Consider the following 22537-nt stretch of genomic DNA (forward strand, 5'->3'; position numbering starts at 1 on the left):
AATCGTGCCATGATCATTCCAAACAAGATATTTCGAGAACCATCGTTGTTTGTTGAGCTTGGGACGAATGACATCAATGTCAAATGTTGACAAGTGCACTACAGTACGATCCATGTTATTGGCAACGGAATACACACAGGGTCATTTCATTGTGTACATGACACAACTCATTAACCCCCTCCCCCCTGACAAGCCTCCTTTAAATCTCACCTGTATCGACAGATCGCAGTTTTCCCGCCCAACAGTCGTGACTTTGGGACCAAGGGCAACCACTCCGTCTTGACTCTTAAGAAATCCCTTCATCGTCCTCCAGAAATACCAAAGATTACTTCACGAATGTCCCGGTCTCTGATTCAAACTCCGACCGCCCGGGGTGAAAATGGCGTTCGCTCGAAGCTCGTCCAAAAACAGTCCGATTTCACGTCTCTCGTGTTAGGATCTGGCTTCAAAACAAATCCACTCCTTCAGGAATGTGTTGAGAAGTCCGGACAGCTTCTTTACCCGAGCTTACAGCGCTCCATGACGGTTTGAACGGAATGTTTGGCCGGTGTTTTCGGTAGACAGGATCACTTTTCACCGAAGAGTGCTTTCTGATCATAGATATCCAATACGCATGCGTAATTGACGTTAGCAACCGGGTAAATTTACATACAGAGTCCTTAGCAACGGGATTGCTACTTCCGCTAGGGGGCGTGACGAAACGGATGGCTTTGAGACTTGAGACTTTTATTTCTGGGGTTTAGAATATACTAGTAGTCTTTACCAGGCACCATGGGTTTCTGAGAAAATGATAGAAATTGGGCAAATAAACAAAATAATCTGGCTGAGGAGATAAGCTGACAAGAGAACTACAATTTTACAACAACGCAAGTCGCAATTGTAATTCTATGGACAGCTAATACCAGGCCAAGGCACTGGGGTCTTTACGGCAACTAATTGAGAAAAGGAATGCACACTTTGGGATATTGATGCGATTAAGTTTGAAAGTTGAGAATACTAATATACAGTGTCATTTATGTACATACTAAATTATATACCCCAAAGACATTGAACGCCTTGCTGCAAGGCAGGTAAATAATTTTTGAAATCCAAACGACTTTCAGCAATCACTGAATGACTTATGATATTGAATCTGATTCCAGCAACATAACTAACGCACATCACGTCATTGTGACGTCACGACATCTCAAATCGAAATGGAGCTTTCCGTATCCCCGACATTCTCTGCTAAACCAACAGTTTTCAAGCCTTGTAGAAACGCAACAAAGTAATTTTAGCACTTAAATGGCTTTCTACTCTCTGTCCTCGGGTTTTACTTTGAAATTCAAGTGAGAAATGTAACGCAGACTTTGAGATATTAACGCCATTACATTTGAAAGTTGAGAATAATACGTAAATACACAAAAGAACATAAAAGACACAAAGACATAGGATCCTGAAATGATATGTTTTTATTGAATCAAAGTTTCTAGAACTTTTAAGCCATTCAGGTCATGTCAGTCTCATACATATAGTATATACAAAAATAGTCCAACATAGAATTATACAATCAAATGGATATAAACATGCCATTTAGTGTAAAACCAGAACTCAGAAAAGGTACTTCCAGATGCATATTTACATATAACTGCTGCCCAGTCTTTTATTGCACTTAACACGTTCATTTGGGTAATTTGATAAAATCTCATCCACTCAAATCTCGAGCACTCTCTGCTCAAGTCATAAACATTTCTGCATTCAGTTTTACTTGCATAAAATACTTTACTACATAATACTTACATACATACAACAATGGGTATAGAATAAATGTTTTATCAACAACACAGTATCATAATCTTGATTAGATCAGTTTATGGCAAAATTAAATTAAAGTCTGATACATTCTACATTATGTTGTTCCTTTTTTGCATACTACATTGTAATAGGTTTGAATCATAGTCTATACATCTATTTCAATGTTCTAAAAATAATGGACAGACTTCATCAACAGGAAACAACAGATAGATGGACCATATGAGTCTTGGTGGATTCTGCCATACATGTGTAGATATTAAGTGGTCTTTCTTCCAGTTATGGCTCTCAGTCATAAACTCATAATTGTTGTAACTGTCACAGATGTACAGAAAAATTGCCAATGGAATATTTTTATTGCTTATACCACAGCAAATATTACAAATCAACACAAAACTTAGTTCCAAATCAACAGCTAAGTTAGATGTAGTGGGGACTCTTTGTGACTTCTAGGCCTGTTTTGGTTTCTTGATATATACTGGTAGTAGAACATACATAACGAATGCCTACTCAGAACATACAGAAACATTTGTTCAAACTCCAAATGGCTTCTTTCTTATTCTTCCTATTTTGTCTTTGTTCAAGGTTCCTAGGCCTGCATCTTAAAACATTCATAGGTCTCAAGAAGAATCAAGGCTTTACTAATGTAAATTTCTGTTCTCATTGCATTTTGATTTAAGCTTTCTACACAAAAATCAATATTGATTTCTACCAATCAATGTGCTCTTTAATCTCATTTCCCTTTGTTCCCTTTGGCAGAGGGAGGAGGTCCAAGCTGATCCTTCAGCATCAGTGTCATCTCTTTCTTCGTGGCTTCGTCCAGTTTTCCCTTCTCTTTAACACGTTTCAGGATGTCCTGACACGCCACGCGCTCGTCCATTAACCGCTGGAGGTTCGTCAGGACGTCGTTGTCTGATAGAAGGGAAGATGGCTTCTTTTTGTTGGCCTGTTGGAACAAGAGAATGTCTTATGAGACAAAAAAAAAAAGACTTGCTTGGTATCAAGTATGTAGAGATGAAGTGTAAATGCTTAAGTTAAGTATAAGTTGATATTCAATATTATTTTTTTGTAAGTGGGTTGACCTTCCGCTGGGGAATAAGTGACAACAATTTGGGAGAGATCTGCAGTCAGATTTGTATCCAGGAATTTTTCCATCGATTTGTATCCAGGAATTAATGAAGAATTCAAGCAAGCAAGCATTCAAAGTAGTATCAGGAGGTAGGGCCAATGGCCTGTAGTGCCCCCTAGTGTTCAGTTTGGAAACTGCATATAAAATTACAGAACAATCCTATAAAAAGTATAAAGATACAGTGTTCTAGCCAGTCCCCTAGATTTTGAATGGAAATCCTGTCTAAGGCATGACGATCCTAGGGGGTTCGGGAATATGCTCCCCAGGAAAATTTTGAAATCTAGACCATCTGAAAAGCTATTTCCTTTATTTTGAGGGGCAAATTTTGCTGGAAGACTTAGCTTGGTTCATTCAATATCTTATATAACATGCCAATTTTTGTCCATCACAGAGGACAGACTGGGCAAAATTTTTGTCCATCCCCAGCGTCAAAATTTACGGAAGGAGGGATGTTGGCTAGAACCCTGTAACAGATACATTTTATTCCACAGTAACCCTCCCACCTTGGCAGGTGCCCCGTACACAGCCTGGATGATCTTGCTGCGGAGTCTCTCCATACGAGAGGAGGTGGACTCCAGCTCCACCCGCAGCTGCTGCTCGGTGTGCTGGCTGGACAGGGCTAACGACTTGTTCTCATTCAGCTCCGACTGGAGCCTGGTGTGGACCTGCGGGGAAAACAGTTACATGTTCTACTTAGGCATTTCCAACAGTCAAACTGTCACAGTGTTGTGCTTGAGTTCAGTGTCAAGTAAATTCATATTGGATACCCAATGACTTGCATGTATTGAAATGGCCAATGGAGAAAACGATGAGTTTAGAAATAAAACCTAGAATGTGGTAAAAAAAAATGTCATTGTTTTTCTGTTGAACTGTATTGAAAAGAAAAGGCTGGTACTAAGTATTAAAAAACTTGTATAATACACATTGTTCATCACATTTCTCCACAGTTTGCTATCACACAAGAGATGTATCTTTACCTCTTTGTCAGCTGCTCTCTGCATCCTCAGTCTCACCATGTCCACCCTGTACTTCTTCAACTGCTGCTCCTGCTCAGCTGCCTTCTCCTCAACTGTTTTCAATGTCTGTATGTGGGCACAAAAAAAAGAAATCAAAATTGAAAAATACAAATGTAGACATACGATGGAAATGAAAAGAAAGTAGCATATTTTAGGATCAATGCTTGTGGTTTTAATCCACAAGTAAGGGGTGAAGGTATTCACATTAACAACTCAGTAAGGGACCGTACGGCATTTAGCGAGGGGGGAGGGCCGGTCGCCAGGGGGGGAGGGCCAAGCAAAAAAATATTTTGCCAGGGGGAGGGCCTAGCAAAATTTTTTTTACTTGGGGGGAGGGCCAAGCAAAAAAAAAATAGCTTGGTCTGCCAGCAGAATATGTCCCTTAAAATCCAAGAAACGGCGTTTCAGAGGGTCAAGATTTCAAAATTTTTCTGGACCTCTGCAAGGGATCGCCCGAGGTTGGCGCTCGGGATACAGTGAAAATGCGAAAGGGAGGGGGCGGGGCTTATGCATGACGCCCTCGAAAACCTTCTTCACGCACAGAAATGTTATTAAACTCTAGATTAGTCTGCCAGCAAAATTTACCCCTGTCTTATTGCCCTCAAAATGTAAGAAATGGCGTTTCAGAGCTCGAGAGTAAATATTTGCAAATTTCCCTGGATCCCTTTTGACGTGACCGGCCTCGCGCCTTTGATGACCGACATCATGATAATGTGTTTTGGGGGGATTTAATTTTGTATTTCTAAATTGAAATGCTATTAAAGTTAGCTTTGTTTGTCAGCAAAATATCTCCTCAAACTGAAGGAAATAGCTTTTAAGAGGGTCAAGATTTCAAAATTCTCCCGGACCTACCTTGCGATTCTTCGTGCCTTTGGCGCCGAACATGGTGTTCGGAACGTCGTTCTCAAAAACTTGAAACCCTCGTATTTTTTTTCATAGAAATGTCATCTAACCAGCAAATTTTCCCATAAAAAAGCAATGCAGGAAATCGTGGCAAAAAAAGCGTGGCATTTCTAAAAGATCTCCTGCAAGTCTGCGGTCTCACCATGGTCTCACGCCCGCCGGCGGCTAGAGAGAGGCGACCGGTCTTACCCCGCCGTGGGAAAATCAGCGTCACGCGTCGGCGCCCCCCCCCTCCCCACTACAGTTTTGGAAGTCGAATAGTGCTGTCGTTTTGGTTTTCATTTTTCCCCCCGATTTACCGTAAGTTATTACCACCACAGAACCAAGAAAAAGTCCAAAATATATGTAAATTGAAAATACTTTCCGTCAAGCCGCTCAGGCCCGCGAGCTTGCAATACGTAAATTTAGGGAGCGGGGCGCGCGCCGCTTCGTGGCGCAAATCTACTAGAAATCCAGGTACAAATGCTTTTTAGGTGTTGTTTTAATATCAAAACAATGAAATAGCTTCTATAAAGCAAATATTTATGCCTCTATGAAGCAGATATTTATCCCTCTATTTAGCAGATATTTTGAGCCATTCTGTTTTCCTTTTTTTACTAGGGGTGAGAGATCTGCTTCTCGATGAAAATCATGAAAAAGTATGACGCAAAGCACATTTCCAAATGTGGGAGCGCAGTGTTTTATTGGCGTCTTGAATATTTTTTTCAAAGTTGATAGGAGGGGGGAGGGCCAAGCAAAAATATTTTGTCTTGGGGGGAGGGCCTAGCAAAAAAAATTTTACCTGGGGGGAGGGCCATGCAAAAATTTTTTGACCCGACCCTCTGGCGACCGGCCCTCCCCCCTCACTAAACGCCGTACGGTCCCTAAAGGGTCATGAAATTGACATCCTGTCATGAAACAGGAAAGCAGCAAGCTGCAATACCACTATCAACTGCTAGGCGGCGCTGCTGATCCATTGTGTAGGAAACCTTACACCTGTCTACATCTATGGTGAGTCAACAAGAACAACACATGACTAACACAGCGTGACTCACGTTCTTCAGGTTGATGATTTCTTTCTCCAAGGAGAAGCTTTCGTCAGCTGAAGACTTTTTCTTGTCTTCTCTCAGTCTGGAGAACTGTGGGTGAACAGAGATTATGAGTCAGCTCTTACTTGGGTAACCTAATATACTACATCCAGAAATTGTCTTTGGGGGGAAAAGTTGAAGACAAAACAGCACAAATATAATATATGGTTTGAAATCCACCTAAAAATAGAAGATGTATATCAAACACAACTGACAGCAGAATATATGAAACCAATTTGTTAAGAGGACCCAACAAAACATTATTCTAGAAGAGCTACAAGAGCTCTTGACCCAATACCCCTTACCCCTAGGCCGTGGCAGAGGAGTATTCTCTCAAGTACACACAATGTATTGCAATACCTTGGTTGACATGAGTTCTACTTCTGCCTCCCTCTCTCTGAGTTCCTTCTTAACCTTGTCCATCTCTTTCTTCAGCTTGGCAATATGTTCATCTTTCCTGGTCACCTCTCTCCTTAGGGACATGACAGTGCCTGCTGACATGTTGTAGTTCTTACTGGTCCTACAAGGGTGAGATAATATCATTTTTTAAAGGATGCAAAAAAATCTCAAACAAGACATGTCAACATCTGAAAACTGTATAATTAACAATCTAGCCCTTTGCACTCAAATGTGCCCATTACATTTATTTTTCCATTTCTGTCCATTTCTTTCCTAAAAATGATTTTTAACATGTTGAATAGTAACAGAAATATTCTGAAGAAAAAAAAAACACATTGACATTGTTTATTTTACCTTTCCAGGTCAGCTCGCAGCGAGGAGACCTCCTGGTTCCGTTCTATCAACTCTGACCTCATGGCTTCATAACTGTCATGGTACACTGAGGAGTCTGCCTGCATTGAGCCAAGCTGGCAAAGGGAAGACGACAAAACAATAAATACATTAAGACATACACACAAGATCAACATATAACAATTTAAGCATACCAATTTAAACCTTTGGGGCATATGTAACTGGTTATCTATATTGATATCACAATGTTATAACATTCCATCAAAGTGATAAAGGCATATTTCAAGCTATTACTTACTCACTCACTATCTGGTTTAACGTCTGTTGTTCCCCATCCCATGGGGGTTAGACGTGCTATTATTTTTTAGAGGTATATGATTTTTTACCTGATGTCTAAGCCTGGCTAGTTCGTTGTTCTTGCGAGCCACCTCACTCTCCAGAATAAACAGTCTCTCAGCGATGAAGGATTCGCTGTCTCCGCTGCCCTGTGCCTGTAACAGGGCTCCTTCTAACTGTGCAATCTCCTCCGTCAATGATAGAATGGTGTTGTCCTTGTCTCGTGAGTCCTCCTCCAGTAACTGCAGTCTGGACATGTTCTCTTCTAGCTCAGCTATGTACTGGTCCTAATTTGGAACCAAAAAGGAACATGATTAATCAAAGGGCCAAATTGCAATCCAAAGGATTGACTTTTGGGTGTCATAATTGACATTTTAGAGGACAGTGTCAAATCTCGTACTTGAAATAGAAAAGGCCACTTATAACTTATTTACATTTATCAGTACTTACCTTCTCCTCAAGTGTCCTTGCCTTCAGCACCTCTCCATTGAATAACCTTGTACCAGTGTTCAGGGAACTGTGTGTTACAGACCCATTCAAAGTAAAACCACCATCTTCCTCTACTCCCATGGCTTTGTTACTGACTTCCACAGAAGACTGTCCAAACCTCGGACTGGCTGGAGAAGCATCAAAACCATCCTCAAAGGGAACGTGGACATTTCTTGGGGAGTCATGGCCATTTTGCTGATTAACGTCTCCACCAGTGAAGTTCAAGGCATCCTGACTGACAGACACATGTCCATTCATTTCTTCTGTGAGTTCACCAAGGAAAGAGGCACCGGTATCCCCCGAACCGAGGATGTCATGACTGTATCTTCTCCTGTCAGTGATGCCTATTTTCCTGCCCCCCACGGCAGTTTTAACCCTCGGAGGTGAGAACTTTTTCTGCATGGCGTCCTGAGCCCTGTCCCTAGCCAGGCCACTGTTCTCAGAGCCAGACAGACCTATTCTCTTGGCTGCCAGGTCTCCGTGTGACGTGGGCTCGTCTCTAGGAGAACTGTTTGGTGTGGAATTCAGACTCTCGTTGCTACTGAGGCTGCCATTGCGCGGAGAGCCGGAGGGTCCTGCAGGTCTGATGCCACCATTTGTCATCCATTCAGCCGGTGCTGGGGGAATAAAGGGACAAGGAGAGGGGATTATTCTCTTAAATAACACCACATGTATTATTCATATGACAATCCGCAGTGGTTAATAAGTTCCTCTGTGGCCTTTAGATGTCTATACCTCTACAGGAGATGGCTTCTGCAGGTGTGAAAGCAATTGACCTGAACTGCCTGGAGATCTATAATCATGGCTGACAATTGTTGGCATGTCACTATACAAATGTCAATTGTTTGACATTTCAAGTCATAATGTATTCTGGCTTTATATTTTCAAGGTCCTTTCAGAATCTGTTTTTTCACTTCCCTCTCATATATGGCATTTTTGTTAGCTTTGTCTCTGCTTTTTTTCTTTTCCCTTTATCTCCTGTCTTTCATTATTCTTCTCTTTCTTCATCACATCTCTAGTCTCTTTAGTTTATGCATTCTTCTTTTACAAAAGATCCCGTGCCAAAAATCGAACATTCAGAAGAGAAATTGCCATGTATCTGATGCCCTTGAATGATTAATTTTTCTTTCTTTCTTTTTACTTCCTCTCCTTTCTATCCCTTTATCTTTGCTCTCTCCCTCTCTCCTTTCCTTTCACCGCAGCTTTGCTACCTTCCTAAGTAACACCTTCCTACCCCATCCCTCCCATCATCCCTCACCTGTGGTAGGTTTGTGTCCCACATGGCTGACAGCAGGACTGTGGGAGCCACTGCCGATGCCTGAGGACTGAGTGGTGGAACTCTGTGGCCGTGCCCAGGCCTGGGTGCCTGGATGTAACATGTTTCTGTCTGGGGACTGAACAAAGAAAAACAACAGTTACCGTATTAATATTTATACCATACAAACCAAGGCCCTTGATACAAACAAATAAACCCTTAAGTTTACAAATGTTTAAGTAGAAACACTGTTGGAGACTTAGATCTCCTCCTTCTTTCTATACAAGATGCATGCTCAATCTTTGAAAGTTTCTTGTAATGTTAGAGCAAAGAAGTTGTGATACAAGTACAGCATCATGTAGTAAACAGTCCTATTAAGTAATTAACATTTTGTACCTGTGGCCTGTATCTCTCCATCCGACTGCTGCCTTGGTTCCCCACTACATAAGGCTGGCTGGACGTACTGCTCCTGCTACTGGGCCACGATTGGTTCAAGTCTGTTCTATACGGAGTAGAGTGTACGACGGGGCCTCCCAGGTTGGGCAGCATGTGCTGACTGGGCAGGCTCTGTCTGCTGACGCTGAGCGTATCCGACATGGTTCTCCCCACCCCCAGAGGCTCCACTGTCGTATACATCCCCGGTGGTACGGTCTCCGAGCCAGCGCCGGGCGGTGCCGGGCGTCTAGCGAAGGCTGGTGCCTGCAGCGGTGGTTTGGGAGGGGAGTTTGTGTCGGGATGTTGTTGAGGAGGAGAGCTGTGTCCGGGCCTCCTGCTCAGAATCCGCGGTGCAGATGGCTTGGGTTGGGTCTTGCCTGCCCAGGGTTGGGACGGTGTGGCTGACGTGGAGATGGCAATGGGCAGATTGGAGGCAGGACGTTGGTACACTGGAGGGTAGTAAACCTGCAACACATTGAAGTATGCATTCTGTTACTCTGAGTCTACGTTGTTCTGCAATAAAATTTCAGTTCTGCAAGATACGTAAAAAATAAATGAAGAACTGATGTGGAACATTTGTCAATACATGTACTATGTGAAATATGTCAAAGTTTGTGTTTTATCTCTTTTGAACACAAAGTTCGGAAGAAAAAAGAACTGACATGGCATTGAATAGCTCTGTAGGAATGGAGTCAACAATACCATGGCTGTTAAGTATACAAAATAGAAGAGGCTAACAGCACTAAAGGAATGCAACCTTTTCAACATGTGAAGCATATCAGGAATCTCCCTACCCTGCCATGAATAAGACTCTTCACATGAGCACAACCATATCCAGCCACTTCCCTGTACTGTAAGTGTTGTTTACCAATATACACCCATCACCTGTAGTTGTAGCGTTCTGTCACATTAATGACTTTCAATCTATTCTTACTGTACATATTGCTATGTCTTTAAATGCCACTTCATGGTCTCTCTGACAACCCCAACTGTACGTTCTGACAAGCAGTTCAAAATGCAACATACTAGAACTAAAGGTTAGTAAATCAAGAAGTTAATAACACTCAAAACTGAAATGAAGTCTTCTATTCATGGCCGACTCCCTGATATGTCAAACGTGTCTGCCAGAACGCTAAGTATAGCAACGACAGGCACTCACTGAGTGACTCAATACCAAAGTCTATTTGAACACAGTGCCAATTACCACGAACAAAGACACGCTGGGGTTGCAGAGGCTTTGGATCAGGGCAAAACTATATAAGACAGGGCAGGTGGCAAAACAATATTAGCCTTACACAACACCTTAAAAGAATGTACGACACTCTAGATCTGTACTTCGAAAAACAAAATGCAAATGTCACCATAGTTCAGAAGAGCTACTTTACTGTATGACGTCTAACCCAGCTACTTTGCACAGGGACAACTTCCTCTTGAGCCACTTCCTCATAAAACACAGAAGACTCATTTAACCAATTGAAAGTACTGTTTCAGTTACCTTTAGGGATGTAAAACCCAAGACATGTCAATCAATATGTGAAGATTCTGACCCAGCTTCTGTAGAGAGATACAAGCATACCCTAACAGTAGCGGATGAATTAAGAGCACACTTTACTGTATTAAGTAATTTACAACAAAAGCTTTTCATACGGATCTCAATGTTGCTGACTACCTGATAGAAAAATGCACTCTGACAATACCTTACATGTTTAAGTGCCTTCCGAATTCAAGTTTCCGCAGTGTCCCTCTTACCACTACACCCACAGGTATTACACCCAAGTTACACATGTTAGGGACACCTGTTATAACACTGGTACAAGAGTCAAGTGGCTCTCACTGTCACCACATCCCGACCCAAGCCCACTGTTACTGTTTTATGTCTCCAAGCTGTTCAAATACCCACCACAGAATGAGTCAGAGTTACCACTGTGCTACGACAGTAACGAGTAACAATCTATTGATTTCTTTAAGTTGTAACATTTCACTGATCAGTAGTCAAAGCGTAGTAACTTAATCCTCAACATGTTGCCACCCACACACTCTGACTTGAAAGAGAGATATTTACAATACTCAACCCTTAAAATTTGTATTCTTTAAGACTAAGTTTTTCTCCCTTTGCCCCCTCTCAGAACAATTTATTGTTGTAACAGCCCATGCTTTAGCAGGTTTCGGCCCTTTACTTACTTAGCCCATGGACAATATCAGACCCAGCTTTACCCAACACCCTGCTGGTCAACTTAGCCCCAAAACCTAATCCTGGCCAAGTTAATCAGGGTGTTGGGCCAAGTTGGGTCTGATCCCTTTTACATTGTAGCACAATCAGATGAACAAAACAATACGACTTACCAGACTGAGTATAGTGAAAATCCTTTACATGCTAAATCAGAGATGGAAAACCCTTACTTCTTGCCCACATCTCTAACAGAGTCAGAGATTTTAGAACTGTGATTGTAAACATGTCCTTGGAACATTTCACATCCAAACTTCTCAACAGACATCTACAAACACCTGAAGACAGATCCGGGTCAGAGCTAATCCTTGAGACAGAATGATTTGCTGAAAGAAGTACTAGTAATCCTTCACAATAGTCATTGGATTGGTAAGAAATATTTACCATAGAAACTGGAAGCCACGTTAACAATTCCACTTCAAAAATTTACCCCACTTTTAGTGACATTTGGTCATTAGTCTTGACAAAGAAGAAAACTACTAGTACTTATCTTCTTGAAGTAGCAAAATCATACCTTTTCTTCACCTGACCACATCCAATGGTAGAGACAGATATATACTTTGCCAAGGTACATGCCAAGTGTAGTTGTGGTTGTATGAGACTAAATATTTGTTTGAAACTTTACCAAGTATACAGAGCTATGTGATCTTGATTGTGATAACATTCCACTAACGACAGAAACAGTTGAATTTCATTAGTAATAGAATATCGGTGTAAACTAGCAACCCTACCTTCAACTTCATATTCGTTTTAATGAACGACTTAATAATGACGTGTTACACATATAAGAAGTTTTAGTTTGATAAATGAGGGACAGGTATATTGTGCTTCATTTACATTCTTCACTAGTTTCAATTAATTCGTACAACATACATTTTTTATCCACAATTCTTAGACTGAAAAGTATAACACAAATTAACAGTCAACATAAATTTTATACATGTCTTTGAAACTATTGTTATAGATTAAACTGATAATTAATTTAAAACAGACACATCAAACAGAACGTATGCAATGCCATGGTAACAACACACAAGCAATGGATCCCACCTAGTTAAGCTGTTACAGTACCTAATCTATTTGATACAAGAGGGGGGATATAGTTACAGAAAAAAGACAATGGATAATTGTTAAAAGAATGCCATCTACTGTCACTGATGCTTAACTATGGGTGGATAAGTTTACCACACAAAAATTTAGCATCAAAGTTCATCAGCTTTCCTAACAGTTTTTGCACCACTATGAATTGGAAACTCTGCAAAGATTTTGACTGGCTTTGCAAGTTTCTTAGTCCTCCCTTGAAAAATTCTATACAAGAGAGTCTGTATGCTTCTTTTCCGTAGGACGTAGGCAACGTATTTTGATTTCCCATAAGTCATAAGGAAAGCTCAGTCTTTTGCACATGATTCTTGGTGAAGAGACCAAATGTTGCATATTTGACTTTCTTGATTTTAACTTAATTCATAGGGGGTTCTACTGAATTCAGCGTTAAGAGTTGTCTGGACCCTCCATACAGACCCTCCAATAAATCGTCATCAAAGTACCAAATAAAAGGGATGTTCAGACAGTTACCTCTAGTTCGTAGCCTTCTCCTTCTCCCGCGAACTTGATGACATCTCCTGGAGCCAGTCGGACTGCTCCGGTGGGAACGCGACAGTCGTTCACGTACGTCCCGCGCTGTGACTTCAGGTCCTGCAGCACGAAGCAGTGGTCACGCTCGTTCAGCTGGATAACAGCGTGGTGATCCTCCACATGGGGGTTCTGCAATGAGATGGGAAGCAGTTTGTTTTAACCAAAAATAGGGAAACCTTCTCAATTCTGCATGCACATAATATAAGTCACTTGAGTAGTATTCAATCGGATGTCACTGAAAAAAACAGAGGGGCGAGTAGAACAGAAAGAAACAAACTCTTAGGATTCGAACCTGCGACAAACCCGGGCAGCCGAATCACAAATCCAACGTACAAAATGATGGCACCCGTGCAGACTGTGGTCTTTTGCAGCTGCTTTTATAAAGCTTTTAAAATCCCATAAAAGAAAATTGTTCTTTGAGATACTTGATAGTCCAGCAACAAACAAGAAAAGGCTATTTAAGGCATCAAGGCTTGATCCTAAGCGTCATAAGGGCACGTAACAAAATACAGTCCAAAAACATCCTGAGAAAGAAATGGAAATGTAATTCCCTGCTGTTTTGAATAAAAAGGCAATGTTTACAACTTTCATCCACATAGCTGCGTTCTTTTTGTGTCTTTCTCTACCGCCGTGTTCCATGTCATTCTTAAATACAGGCATCCCCCTTGTGTAAACACTGGGAAATGCAGGCAGACAAACGCTCCTGCATCACCGTGTGGGTTTAGTTTCCTATCAGGTGCCGACGTGTTGACCTAAGGACCTGATCGCATTCCTCCGCACGTTTCTTCTGATTGAAACAAAAGGGGCGAGTAGAAACAGTCTCCTGGCTCCACCCGCGCCAAACCATTTGGCAAGACAGTTTGGCGGCACTTGGACCCCAGACCAGTGTTACATGTTACAGTTTTGCCAGGCTTGCTCTGGACGAATAAGGAACACCTGTTACCATAGTAGAAAATCTGCATATTTCTTTTTCCCTTTAAGTTTATGTCCTGTTTATGTCCTATATTTTGCCCTTTAAGCTTATGTCCTGTTTCACAGTCAACATACTGTAGCCATCTCTATTAAGAAATTGCATTGTTTGCTCACAATGGCGCAAGTCTAATCATCTATTCAGCAAATAAAAATGATAAAGTAGATCCTGGCATATGGAAGTCCTTTTGGACTCCTGGCATTGTTACAGACATATATGTAGAGCTGTACCTATGAATATCCAACAATAAAAAAGGGACTGATCTCTGTCTAAAGAAAGTATTGTTAGGTACTTTGAGTTAAGGATCATTAAATGTTTCATCAATGGCTAACCAGGCCAAGTAATTATTGACATATGGTTAACTGACAGGGACTATTGTATCTCTCGGAGCAGAGATAATTGTGAAGCAATGCTTGAGTGCTACTGCACACAATTTGCACCTTGAAAAACGCAAAAATATTGACTATGTGTCACGACTGTTTTTCCACCAAAGCTAGCTTATTAAGAGATGCAAACAGCTACAACAAACTGGCCTGTGGCTTGTTGTTAGGCATCTGTTGTCTCAAAGTATGCACTGAACAGGCATGTAGAGTTGTGTACCTATTATAGTAAAGAAATTTTAGGTACAGGTACACGGGTTTAGGTACAGGTACAGACCTTTAACTGTACCTAAACGAGTTTGATCAATGATTTGTAAGTTATAAATGTAGCCACTGTCTTTTTCGGAGAGAAATTGTCATCTTTGTATGAGGAGTTAGATATTTGAACCTCAAAAGTTTTCTTAATTTTCAACTGCAAGATTATCACAATGGTCATCTTTGATTTGGAATGTTGCAAATCTTTTCACAAATCCTTGGTCACTCAGCTGTTGCAGTCACTAGTGAAAAAGGACTGTAAGAAAGGCCTTTGTTTCTTTCTAAGCCACTACATTGTAGATGGGAAGAACCCATGTACTGGGCTGAGAACAGGAGACCACAATGTCTCCTGACTATGTTACAGGTGTTGTTTCACACAGAAGGACAGAGTTTCACCTGTGTAAAGGTCTGACCTTCACAAGAGGCACATTATCTCCGACGGAACGTGCCCCAAACAACGACTCTCTTTCCACTGAACCATCATTATCACACCTGTTTACATAACATCGACTCTTGGTTGTCAAGGGTGATGCCAGAAAAATAAATGGCACCGTTGACCCTTCCTTTCTAACCTTGTCACGGCACAAGCAAGTTTTACGCTCTAGAACGGTTGCATCGCACGCCAGCAGCGGATAATGGACCGAGTTCTGGAATGTGTTCGGTCTCTTGCAGCCTTTGGTCTACACTTCAATTAGATATGATCAAATATCATTATGAGCTCTCATGTACACAAAGTGTTTTGTCCAGATGGTACAATCCAAAACAAGATTGGAGTGCAGAGGGCACAGATACTGATGGCTCATAACGTAAAACTACCGGTATACCATCAGTGGCTGTCCTGGGTCAGTTTTGAGAACTTAAAATGTGCAATCGAAGATATGCCATATTGTGAAAGAGGAAATGATGGTATCTCACTACTCCATTTTGTTTCATACATTTTAAATGATTATGATGGATAATTTTGGCTAATGCATTGTATAGCTCAATAATACCAAATTAAAAAGAATCCTCCTGAATTAAAAAAAAAACTACAAACTACATCTTTTCCCCTTTCCATATACTTTTGTTGGGATTCTCCTGTTTGTATCCACTACTTATTTTAAGTGTTCCTAGAAAGGATCTGTGTTTTGTTGGGTGCTCCAACTTGTCCACTTTTGTAGCATTAAAAGGACTGACTTCCTATTTTGAGTGCTCACAAACTGGGCCAAACTCATTGAATAGGCACGTTTCAATCCACTTAATAGTCTTATGCCTTCAACATCCCCTACAGCTAAGAAAACACAAAGTAGCAAAGAAGCTCAGTCACACACTCGACTAAGAATGGACACTCAAGCATTCCTATGTAACTGACCTGGAAAAGTTATGTCTTGTATTCTCAAAATGATGGTCACCTATTTTCTTGAGTAGTTAATGTAAAAAATAAACGTATATGGCCTGGGTTCCATAGAGCGACTTGTAGATTGAACAATTTTCCTTTTTCCTTAAAGCTGACTGATAACTTAGTACTTCTAGACTTCTTACAATCACAATAGGGCCCTTGGTAACTGAAAGAGTTTCAGACACAAAGTAATAATAATGTACAAAATGTACAATCATACAAGATCTTACCTCATCATTGATTCAGAACCTTTGGTCTAAGGCAGGGGCTGGAAGTTGCTACGTACAAATCTTGAACAATCACAGATTAAAATAAAAGTGCTTTCAATGCAACTCAATATTGATCAACAAACCTGGCTGTGATGACTGACCTGGTTTGATGAGAATTTTCTCGACTCTTTTGGAGTTTAACTAGACGGAGGAAAAACTGAACACCACACCCAAATTTGAGTGCAGGTAACTACGTAGGTAGGCGAACTTTATCTTCTTTGCCTAAAATTAACGACTAATTAATACTACTAAACAAAAAGTCCAAAGAAGATGAAGCCATTTGTTACATACAAAATGACAAAACATTTAGGGTCAACAAGAAAAGGCGATTTGGAATTGATGGTGGTCTTTAAGGGACAACCAATTACATGCCAGTATCTACAACGCTGTGTAGACTCTCTCTTCATGTGGGACAAAATGTGAACACACAGTACATTAATGGGTAACAAGCTGAGTGACTTTTACAGCCTCCTTGGGGGGTACCGGAAGAAAAAGAACGTGTACTTGCTACGGCGTAAAAAACACGTATGGTGTCGGAAGTCATGCCAATGCCAACGGTCAAACCGCTGTTGCGCACTCACCGTGAAGGGGAGAAAGAAAACTTTTGTCCCACTTTCGTGTTATCGACTGGAGGGGATAAAACGGAGACAAATAAACTGTGCAAACAGACCAGCCCGAGTGTTTCTTCTGCTGGTTACTGTGTGTGTTGGTCTCCATGATAAATAACGACAGCCTGCAGGTCTGCTGGGAAAGGAGGAGACTGGCAGCCAGCAGAAGGATTTCTACCATGTCCGAGTAACATCTTTTCTTGTAGTGCAAACAAACTGAACATGGATGGACCTTTGCACCTTTTCTAATACTGAATCAGATGTACATGAACACGTACTTTGACTGTTTTAGTTGTTCACACTGTCAATAATTGTAGTTATGGCTAACATATCATATTACAGAGGATATCATTCCAAAAGTCCAAAGTAGAGTTTTGTTAAGGCAATAGGACAAAAAATTTAATGCTAACATTTGCCAAGAATATAAAACTGTTACCATTTAACTACAATGTACATTGTAGTCTCTACCAGACTAAGTAGCTGGAGTCTATTAGGGAGAATAATTTGCCAGGGGAGTTACCCTCACTGTGTCTCTCTCTCCTGGCCAACTATTCACTCTATTTTTGCTGAATTCTACCATCCATAACTCCTTACGAAGGACTGATGGCGGTATCAATCAGTATGTACCAAATATTTCATATAATCTACCTGACTCCATGTCTTTACAACTTAACACACGTTGGTGCTCACCTGCCCAGGTAACCACTCATCTGGCCTTAATCCCATAACACACCTGGTAAATATCCCTGCCCTTTCACTAGGTGATGAGTACAATTGAACAAGTATTCATCTGACTTTCAGAAGCCTTCAGTCAATATATAATGCATGTCTCAATGTACATGAACATATACTGTCAAACCTGTAAAAGTGACCACCTCTACATACAAACTACCTGGTCCATGTGGTCACTCTTTGGTGGTATCTTAGATAATTTTTCCCACCGATAAAGCATTAAGAACACAGTGACCAACTGTTCATATTTAGACTTTAGCAGTCACCTGAGTGGTCTTCCAAGGCAGCTTGACTGTACAATAGAATTCTGATCTTTTTGGTTCAGTAACTACATAATTCAACATTGACTTATTTTTCCTTTATGATCATACCTGCTACAAAAACACACTGTGACTGTCCAAAGGATTAAACACAACTCAAAACAGTTTTCAAGCAAAAAGAAATCTAATTCTCCAAAAATTTCATGATTAAAGTTTTATTGCTAAAGCCTTGCCATTGCCTTACTAACTTTGCAAGAAAAGTATTTCATTTCATCCATATTGTGTTGATGGCAATATCTCAAACATTTTGTTTCTGGGAATGAAATAAGAAAATATGCAGTATCTTGATGAAGTTTTTTTTACTTTCTTTTACCTGGTGCAAATTGATGACGGCAACTGATTTATCAAAGAATTATCACCTTTACAGCATTTCTTTATCTTTTATTCCTTTTATTAGATGGCAGAAATGACGTCACAGGACGACCTTGTCTGAGCTAAATCACTAAATTGACCCAGGTAACAGACAGATAACATTTTCTCCTGATTGTAGGCAGTGATTAATCATCTGGATTTGCTGACAGTTGACACATTCCTCAGCTGAAAGACAAGTCACCATGGAAGGAGGAACCATAGCATGCAGCATGTCTTTATTTATAGACATTAGTGTTACCACAATCTAATGAACACTGCAAAATGTTGTAAGAAAATGACATAAGGACGAAGCTTGTAGAAAAAAATGACATAAGGACGAAGCTTGTAGAAAATAGTTATTATTAGGATATATCATTGTTTATTTGTTGTCATTAACTTTATATCAAACTTAATGCATTTAGCCCCATTGGGGCATGAACATGCAATAAACATCATTGTCATTGTCATTGTCATAATCATAAGGAGAGACATTGTAAATTGTTAATCATCAAGTTTGTTTGAAGACTAATTTTAGTTTTGAGTGACTGTTCTGTCTACCGGTACAACCGGAAGAAATTATATGTTGAAGAATTGTGGTTATTACTTATATTCAACAGTCTGTAATGATCTAGCCTCCTTTGCATGCTCTACTTGTAAATTTGAGGACTTATAATGTGCTCTTGATGAAGGCAGACAATGTGAGCCACAAGTTGATTGAAACCAATATGCCATTAAAAAAAACGCTAGCATATAATAAGCCCAAAAAAGCCCAACTGGTAGAGCTTGCTACATAATATATGCTACATGCACATGTAGTAATGATCCCTTATCAATACTTTTCTTCCATCCCTCCGGGTTGCAAATCTTTGCCCATATATACTAATTGCTACAAACAACCCTTTGCTGTAGAGATGCATATCTGACAATAGTAAATACTTTAGCCTCTAGGGAAATATCAAACTGTCAAACCACCTTTCTCATAAAGTCTGGAAACAAACCATGGTAGACAAAGGATTTCCTAATACTAATAATGTATATCTTTATCAATTTTCTCCCTAGAACTACTGAAGTTATTGTTTGTATTGGTAACAACCTGGTTAACCAGCAGGTTAACCAAGAAGATTGAAATATTGGTTAGCTCCTCTTTCCACACGATTTCTGAACAACAGCAAAATGACCAAAATTGGATTTTAGTGACCCTTGGTTTCATAATTTGAATACTAGTATCATGCAAGGTGTAAAAGTATGATTTATAACACTACAAAACACAAAATTTGATCAGTCAAATCTTTGTCTGCTCAGTGGTTGCAGCCGCTTTAGTGGAATGTTTGGAAAGATCCTCTAGTGAAAGATCCTCTACATGTAGGAAGTCATATGGTAAATCAAATATGATGAATCTTTCAGCAGTCAGGTGCGTCATTTGTGTCTAAGAAAAACAATGACATCAGCACATTGTAAAAGTTTAACTTGTTTGTGAAACTTTGAACAGGAAGTGTCATGAGGAAACGACTTTGAACCAAAAACAAAGTTTGACTTTGCACCTCCACACAGGACTGATCGAACACCTCCGTAAAATGTTCATGGGGAAAAAAAGAGCAGTTTAAGTTCAAGTTCAACCAAACAGGAAGTTGTTGTTTACAGTGCATTTGATACAGTTGTCTTTGTTCATATTGTATTATCGAGCTTACTGTATCGCCTTGGGAAAATATAACAGGCGTACAACTTGGTGGGAAGGTGCGTAGGTGCATGCATTTACAGACGAGATTTCAAAACTTATACACAAGAAGACAAAAGATAGAAATATCACAAACATTACCTGAGGAACTGCTTCCTGTTTTTGGACAAACTTCGGACCTGGCACATCTTGCCTCAACTATGTGTCCAAGTCAACCAAGCTTTCAGGTTGTGTTTTGTAGACAGACTTAACTATTTCTACACTGTAAGTTCTAGACAAAACTGCTGACAAGCATTGTGGACACTGGTTGTGGATATGGTATCTGTTTTTCCAGCACAGTAGCAGTGTTGCTAATTTGTAGTATCATTGGAACATAATTACCACCTAGTATGTTGCATGGGGTTATAAGTATCCCCTACGGCCTACCTCATGTTGGGCCATCAAGTCGATTGACTCCATTAATACAATACATACAACAACCAATTTCTAGTACTATTCCTAAAACCCCCAGCAGAGATTATGATACTAGAGTGTGATTCGTACATTTTATCATCAGGATCAGGTAATGTTAGAACTGAAGTAGAATTTTCCCAGGCACTCCAGTAAGTATTTCTCTACAGTAGTTCTTTGTTGGCATTTTGCTTAGCCAAGAGGTTTGACGTTAATTCGAGGAATGTCAACATTTATCCAGAACGCTTGTGTTCTCACAGCTCACCAATTCAAATGGTAAATATTGAAACTCACGATGATATCAAGAGGAAACATTGGTCCTATATCAAAAGGATAAGCTTATCATGAATTCAAAGTGTATGTAAACAAATAGAGGCAAAACACTGTAGGAATGCTCATTCTAAGTTATACTACGTACGTGTGAAGAAAACACTCTAGAAAACAACAGATACAAACCTTCAGTGTGATCTCACAGCCTTGCCCCTTCCCAACAGTCATGGGCTCCTTGGTAAGGGTGAAGACCCCGTTAGGAGTCTTCAAGAACCCCTTCATTGGATTCATAACGTCTTGTATGGAACTGCTTCCGTGTCTTCAAGGTCCAAATTCCATAGCACCTGCACTGAACTCGAGACTTCCTAAGACCTTGGCGGTACAGTTGAGAGTGTCGTGAGACTCTTGAAAGCCCAACGGATTGAAAAATCGGTTAAAAAGGCGTCTTAGCCGGCCCTCAGAGGGTTTTGTCGAGTCTACCTGGCCGATCCTTGCCTCTGCCAGCCACAATGCAAGGCGGGATCATGTGTCCCATGTTGGATACAACGCACACAATGGGGGAAAACTCCGATCAACAAGTTGACAGCGCAAAGGGCATGCGTCCCGCTACCATGGCAACACAGGTGACGGCCGCCCCGCTAGGCAGGTGCGCTGAGCAGCACACCTGTTAGGAGCGACGCTTTGCGAGAAATATACGCATTGCAGCTAGTCAGAACTTGCAAAGCTGTCATAGATTCGTAGGGACATACAAGTTACAGGTATACTAGGCATGCAAGTAACGTTACTTCTTGAATTAGGTACAACATAACAATACATAACGTTATATCTTCACTGAAAGGTGCTACTGACATCTCGGACCATCCCGGAGGACTGGCCATATAAACTTCATGGCTGCAGCCCGCCAAAGTTGGAAGCTGCTATCCTCCGTCACAAAACGGGTGTTTTTCCCCGTAAAGCTGTCCCAAATAGCCTCGGCAGTTCCCTTCATACATTCTATAGCTTCTCGTGACAAGTTTGAACGCCATTTTTCGACAGGTAAGCCAGAAATGCCCACAGAATCTATTAACTTTGTGGGGAGTATGAAGAAAACGCTTTTCTCGAGCCTTTTACGAGAGTTCAAAGGTCGGATCTGCCAAATGTATACGGGGATATTTATTACCTATAAAAAGTCTACATATATACACACTATGCTATTTACTTATTGATGTATTTATAATTTTGCAATGATTTTCATGATTTTTGTATTGTTTTCAATAGTAATATCGAATCTATTTTGTCAACGTAAATCCAACACCCCTACGTTTGGTGTGTTCCCTACCAGACAACATGGGTGACGAGGAGGTGACAGCGCTGGTGATTCTCGCCGAAGGTGCGGAGGAGATGGAGACCGTAATCTCGGTCGACGTCATGCGCCGCGGAGGGGTGAGGGTCGCTCAGAAATTGTAGACAATCAAGGACTGAAAAGCACAATGTCATGTATTTGCTTTGCTCGTGACCTCAGAGAGCAAGCGCATCAAAACCCTTACGTTACAACATACCATGACTATGAGCTTTCATGTTGCCTATTCAGTTCTATTTTTGTTAGATACCAACAGTAAGTAGAATAGAAACAAGGGGATATGAAAAAAAAAATTCATTCAGGAGAACTAAGTATTATCCAATGCATCACAATGGCTTAACTCTTAGTCTTACTATCCAATTTGTTTTCGGATGCCCCTCTTCCATGATTATGAAGGGGGCGTGGTCATATAGGTCATCTGCGGGTATGACAGTCTGACTGTAACATTAGGAAGTTGAGTAGTTCACATTGATACAGAACATGCTGTCCAAAAGTCAATTCATATACATA

The 22537-nt window shown here is 40.6% G+C and overlaps 3 protein-coding genes across 6 annotated transcripts in view; 1 reads left to right on the top strand and 2 right to left on the bottom strand.

Annotated features, from left to right (window-relative positions):
• Window positions 1-618, bottom strand: part of LOC118430303 (forkhead-associated domain-containing protein 1-like) — a 33179-nt gene extending 32561 nt beyond the window's left edge. For 3 of the 4 annotated variants that reach the window (XM_035841051.1, XM_035841052.1, XM_035841050.1), the window contains exon 1: window positions 211-617. In XM_035841051.1, the coding sequence (XP_035696944.1) occupies window positions 211-303 (93 nt within the window). In that variant the 5' untranslated portion in view covers window positions 304-617. Of the gene's footprint in view, window positions 1-210 lie in introns of all 4 variants that reach the window. The other variant, XM_035841049.1, reaches the window with a different exon arrangement.
• Window positions 619-2366: 1748 nt separating this feature from the next.
• LOC118430312 (ribosome-binding protein 1-like) lies at window positions 2367-21567 on the bottom strand. Its single transcript, XM_035841081.1, has 12 exons — window positions 20875-21567; window positions 12971-13159; window positions 9133-9636; window positions 8740-8875; window positions 7443-8098; window positions 7043-7279; window positions 6660-6772; window positions 6267-6426; window positions 5874-5957; window positions 3898-4002; window positions 3424-3585; window positions 2367-2737 (listed from the first exon to the last, which is right to left on the bottom strand). Exons 1-12 carry the CDS (start codon window positions 20977-20979, stop codon window positions 2525-2527), a joined length of 2664 nt encoding a protein of 887 aa, XP_035696974.1. The 5' UTR covers window positions 20980-21567; the 3' UTR covers window positions 2367-2524.
• Window positions 21568-22010: 443 nt separating this feature from the next.
• The window catches only part of LOC118430146 (Parkinson disease protein 7 homolog), a 3180-nt gene continuing 2653 nt past the window's right edge, over window positions 22011-22537 (top strand). The window contains exon 1 of the mRNA XM_035840855.1: window positions 22011-22130. Coding sequence (XP_035696748.1) covers window positions 22015-22130 — 116 coding nt within the window. The 5' untranslated portion in view covers window positions 22011-22014. The remainder of the gene's footprint in view (window positions 22131-22537) is intronic.

Source organism: Branchiostoma floridae, chromosome 14, assembly GCF_000003815.2.
Source record: "Branchiostoma floridae strain S238N-H82 chromosome 14, Bfl_VNyyK, whole genome shotgun sequence".
NCBI lineage: Eukaryota > Metazoa > Chordata > Leptocardii > Amphioxiformes > Branchiostomatidae > Branchiostoma > Branchiostoma floridae.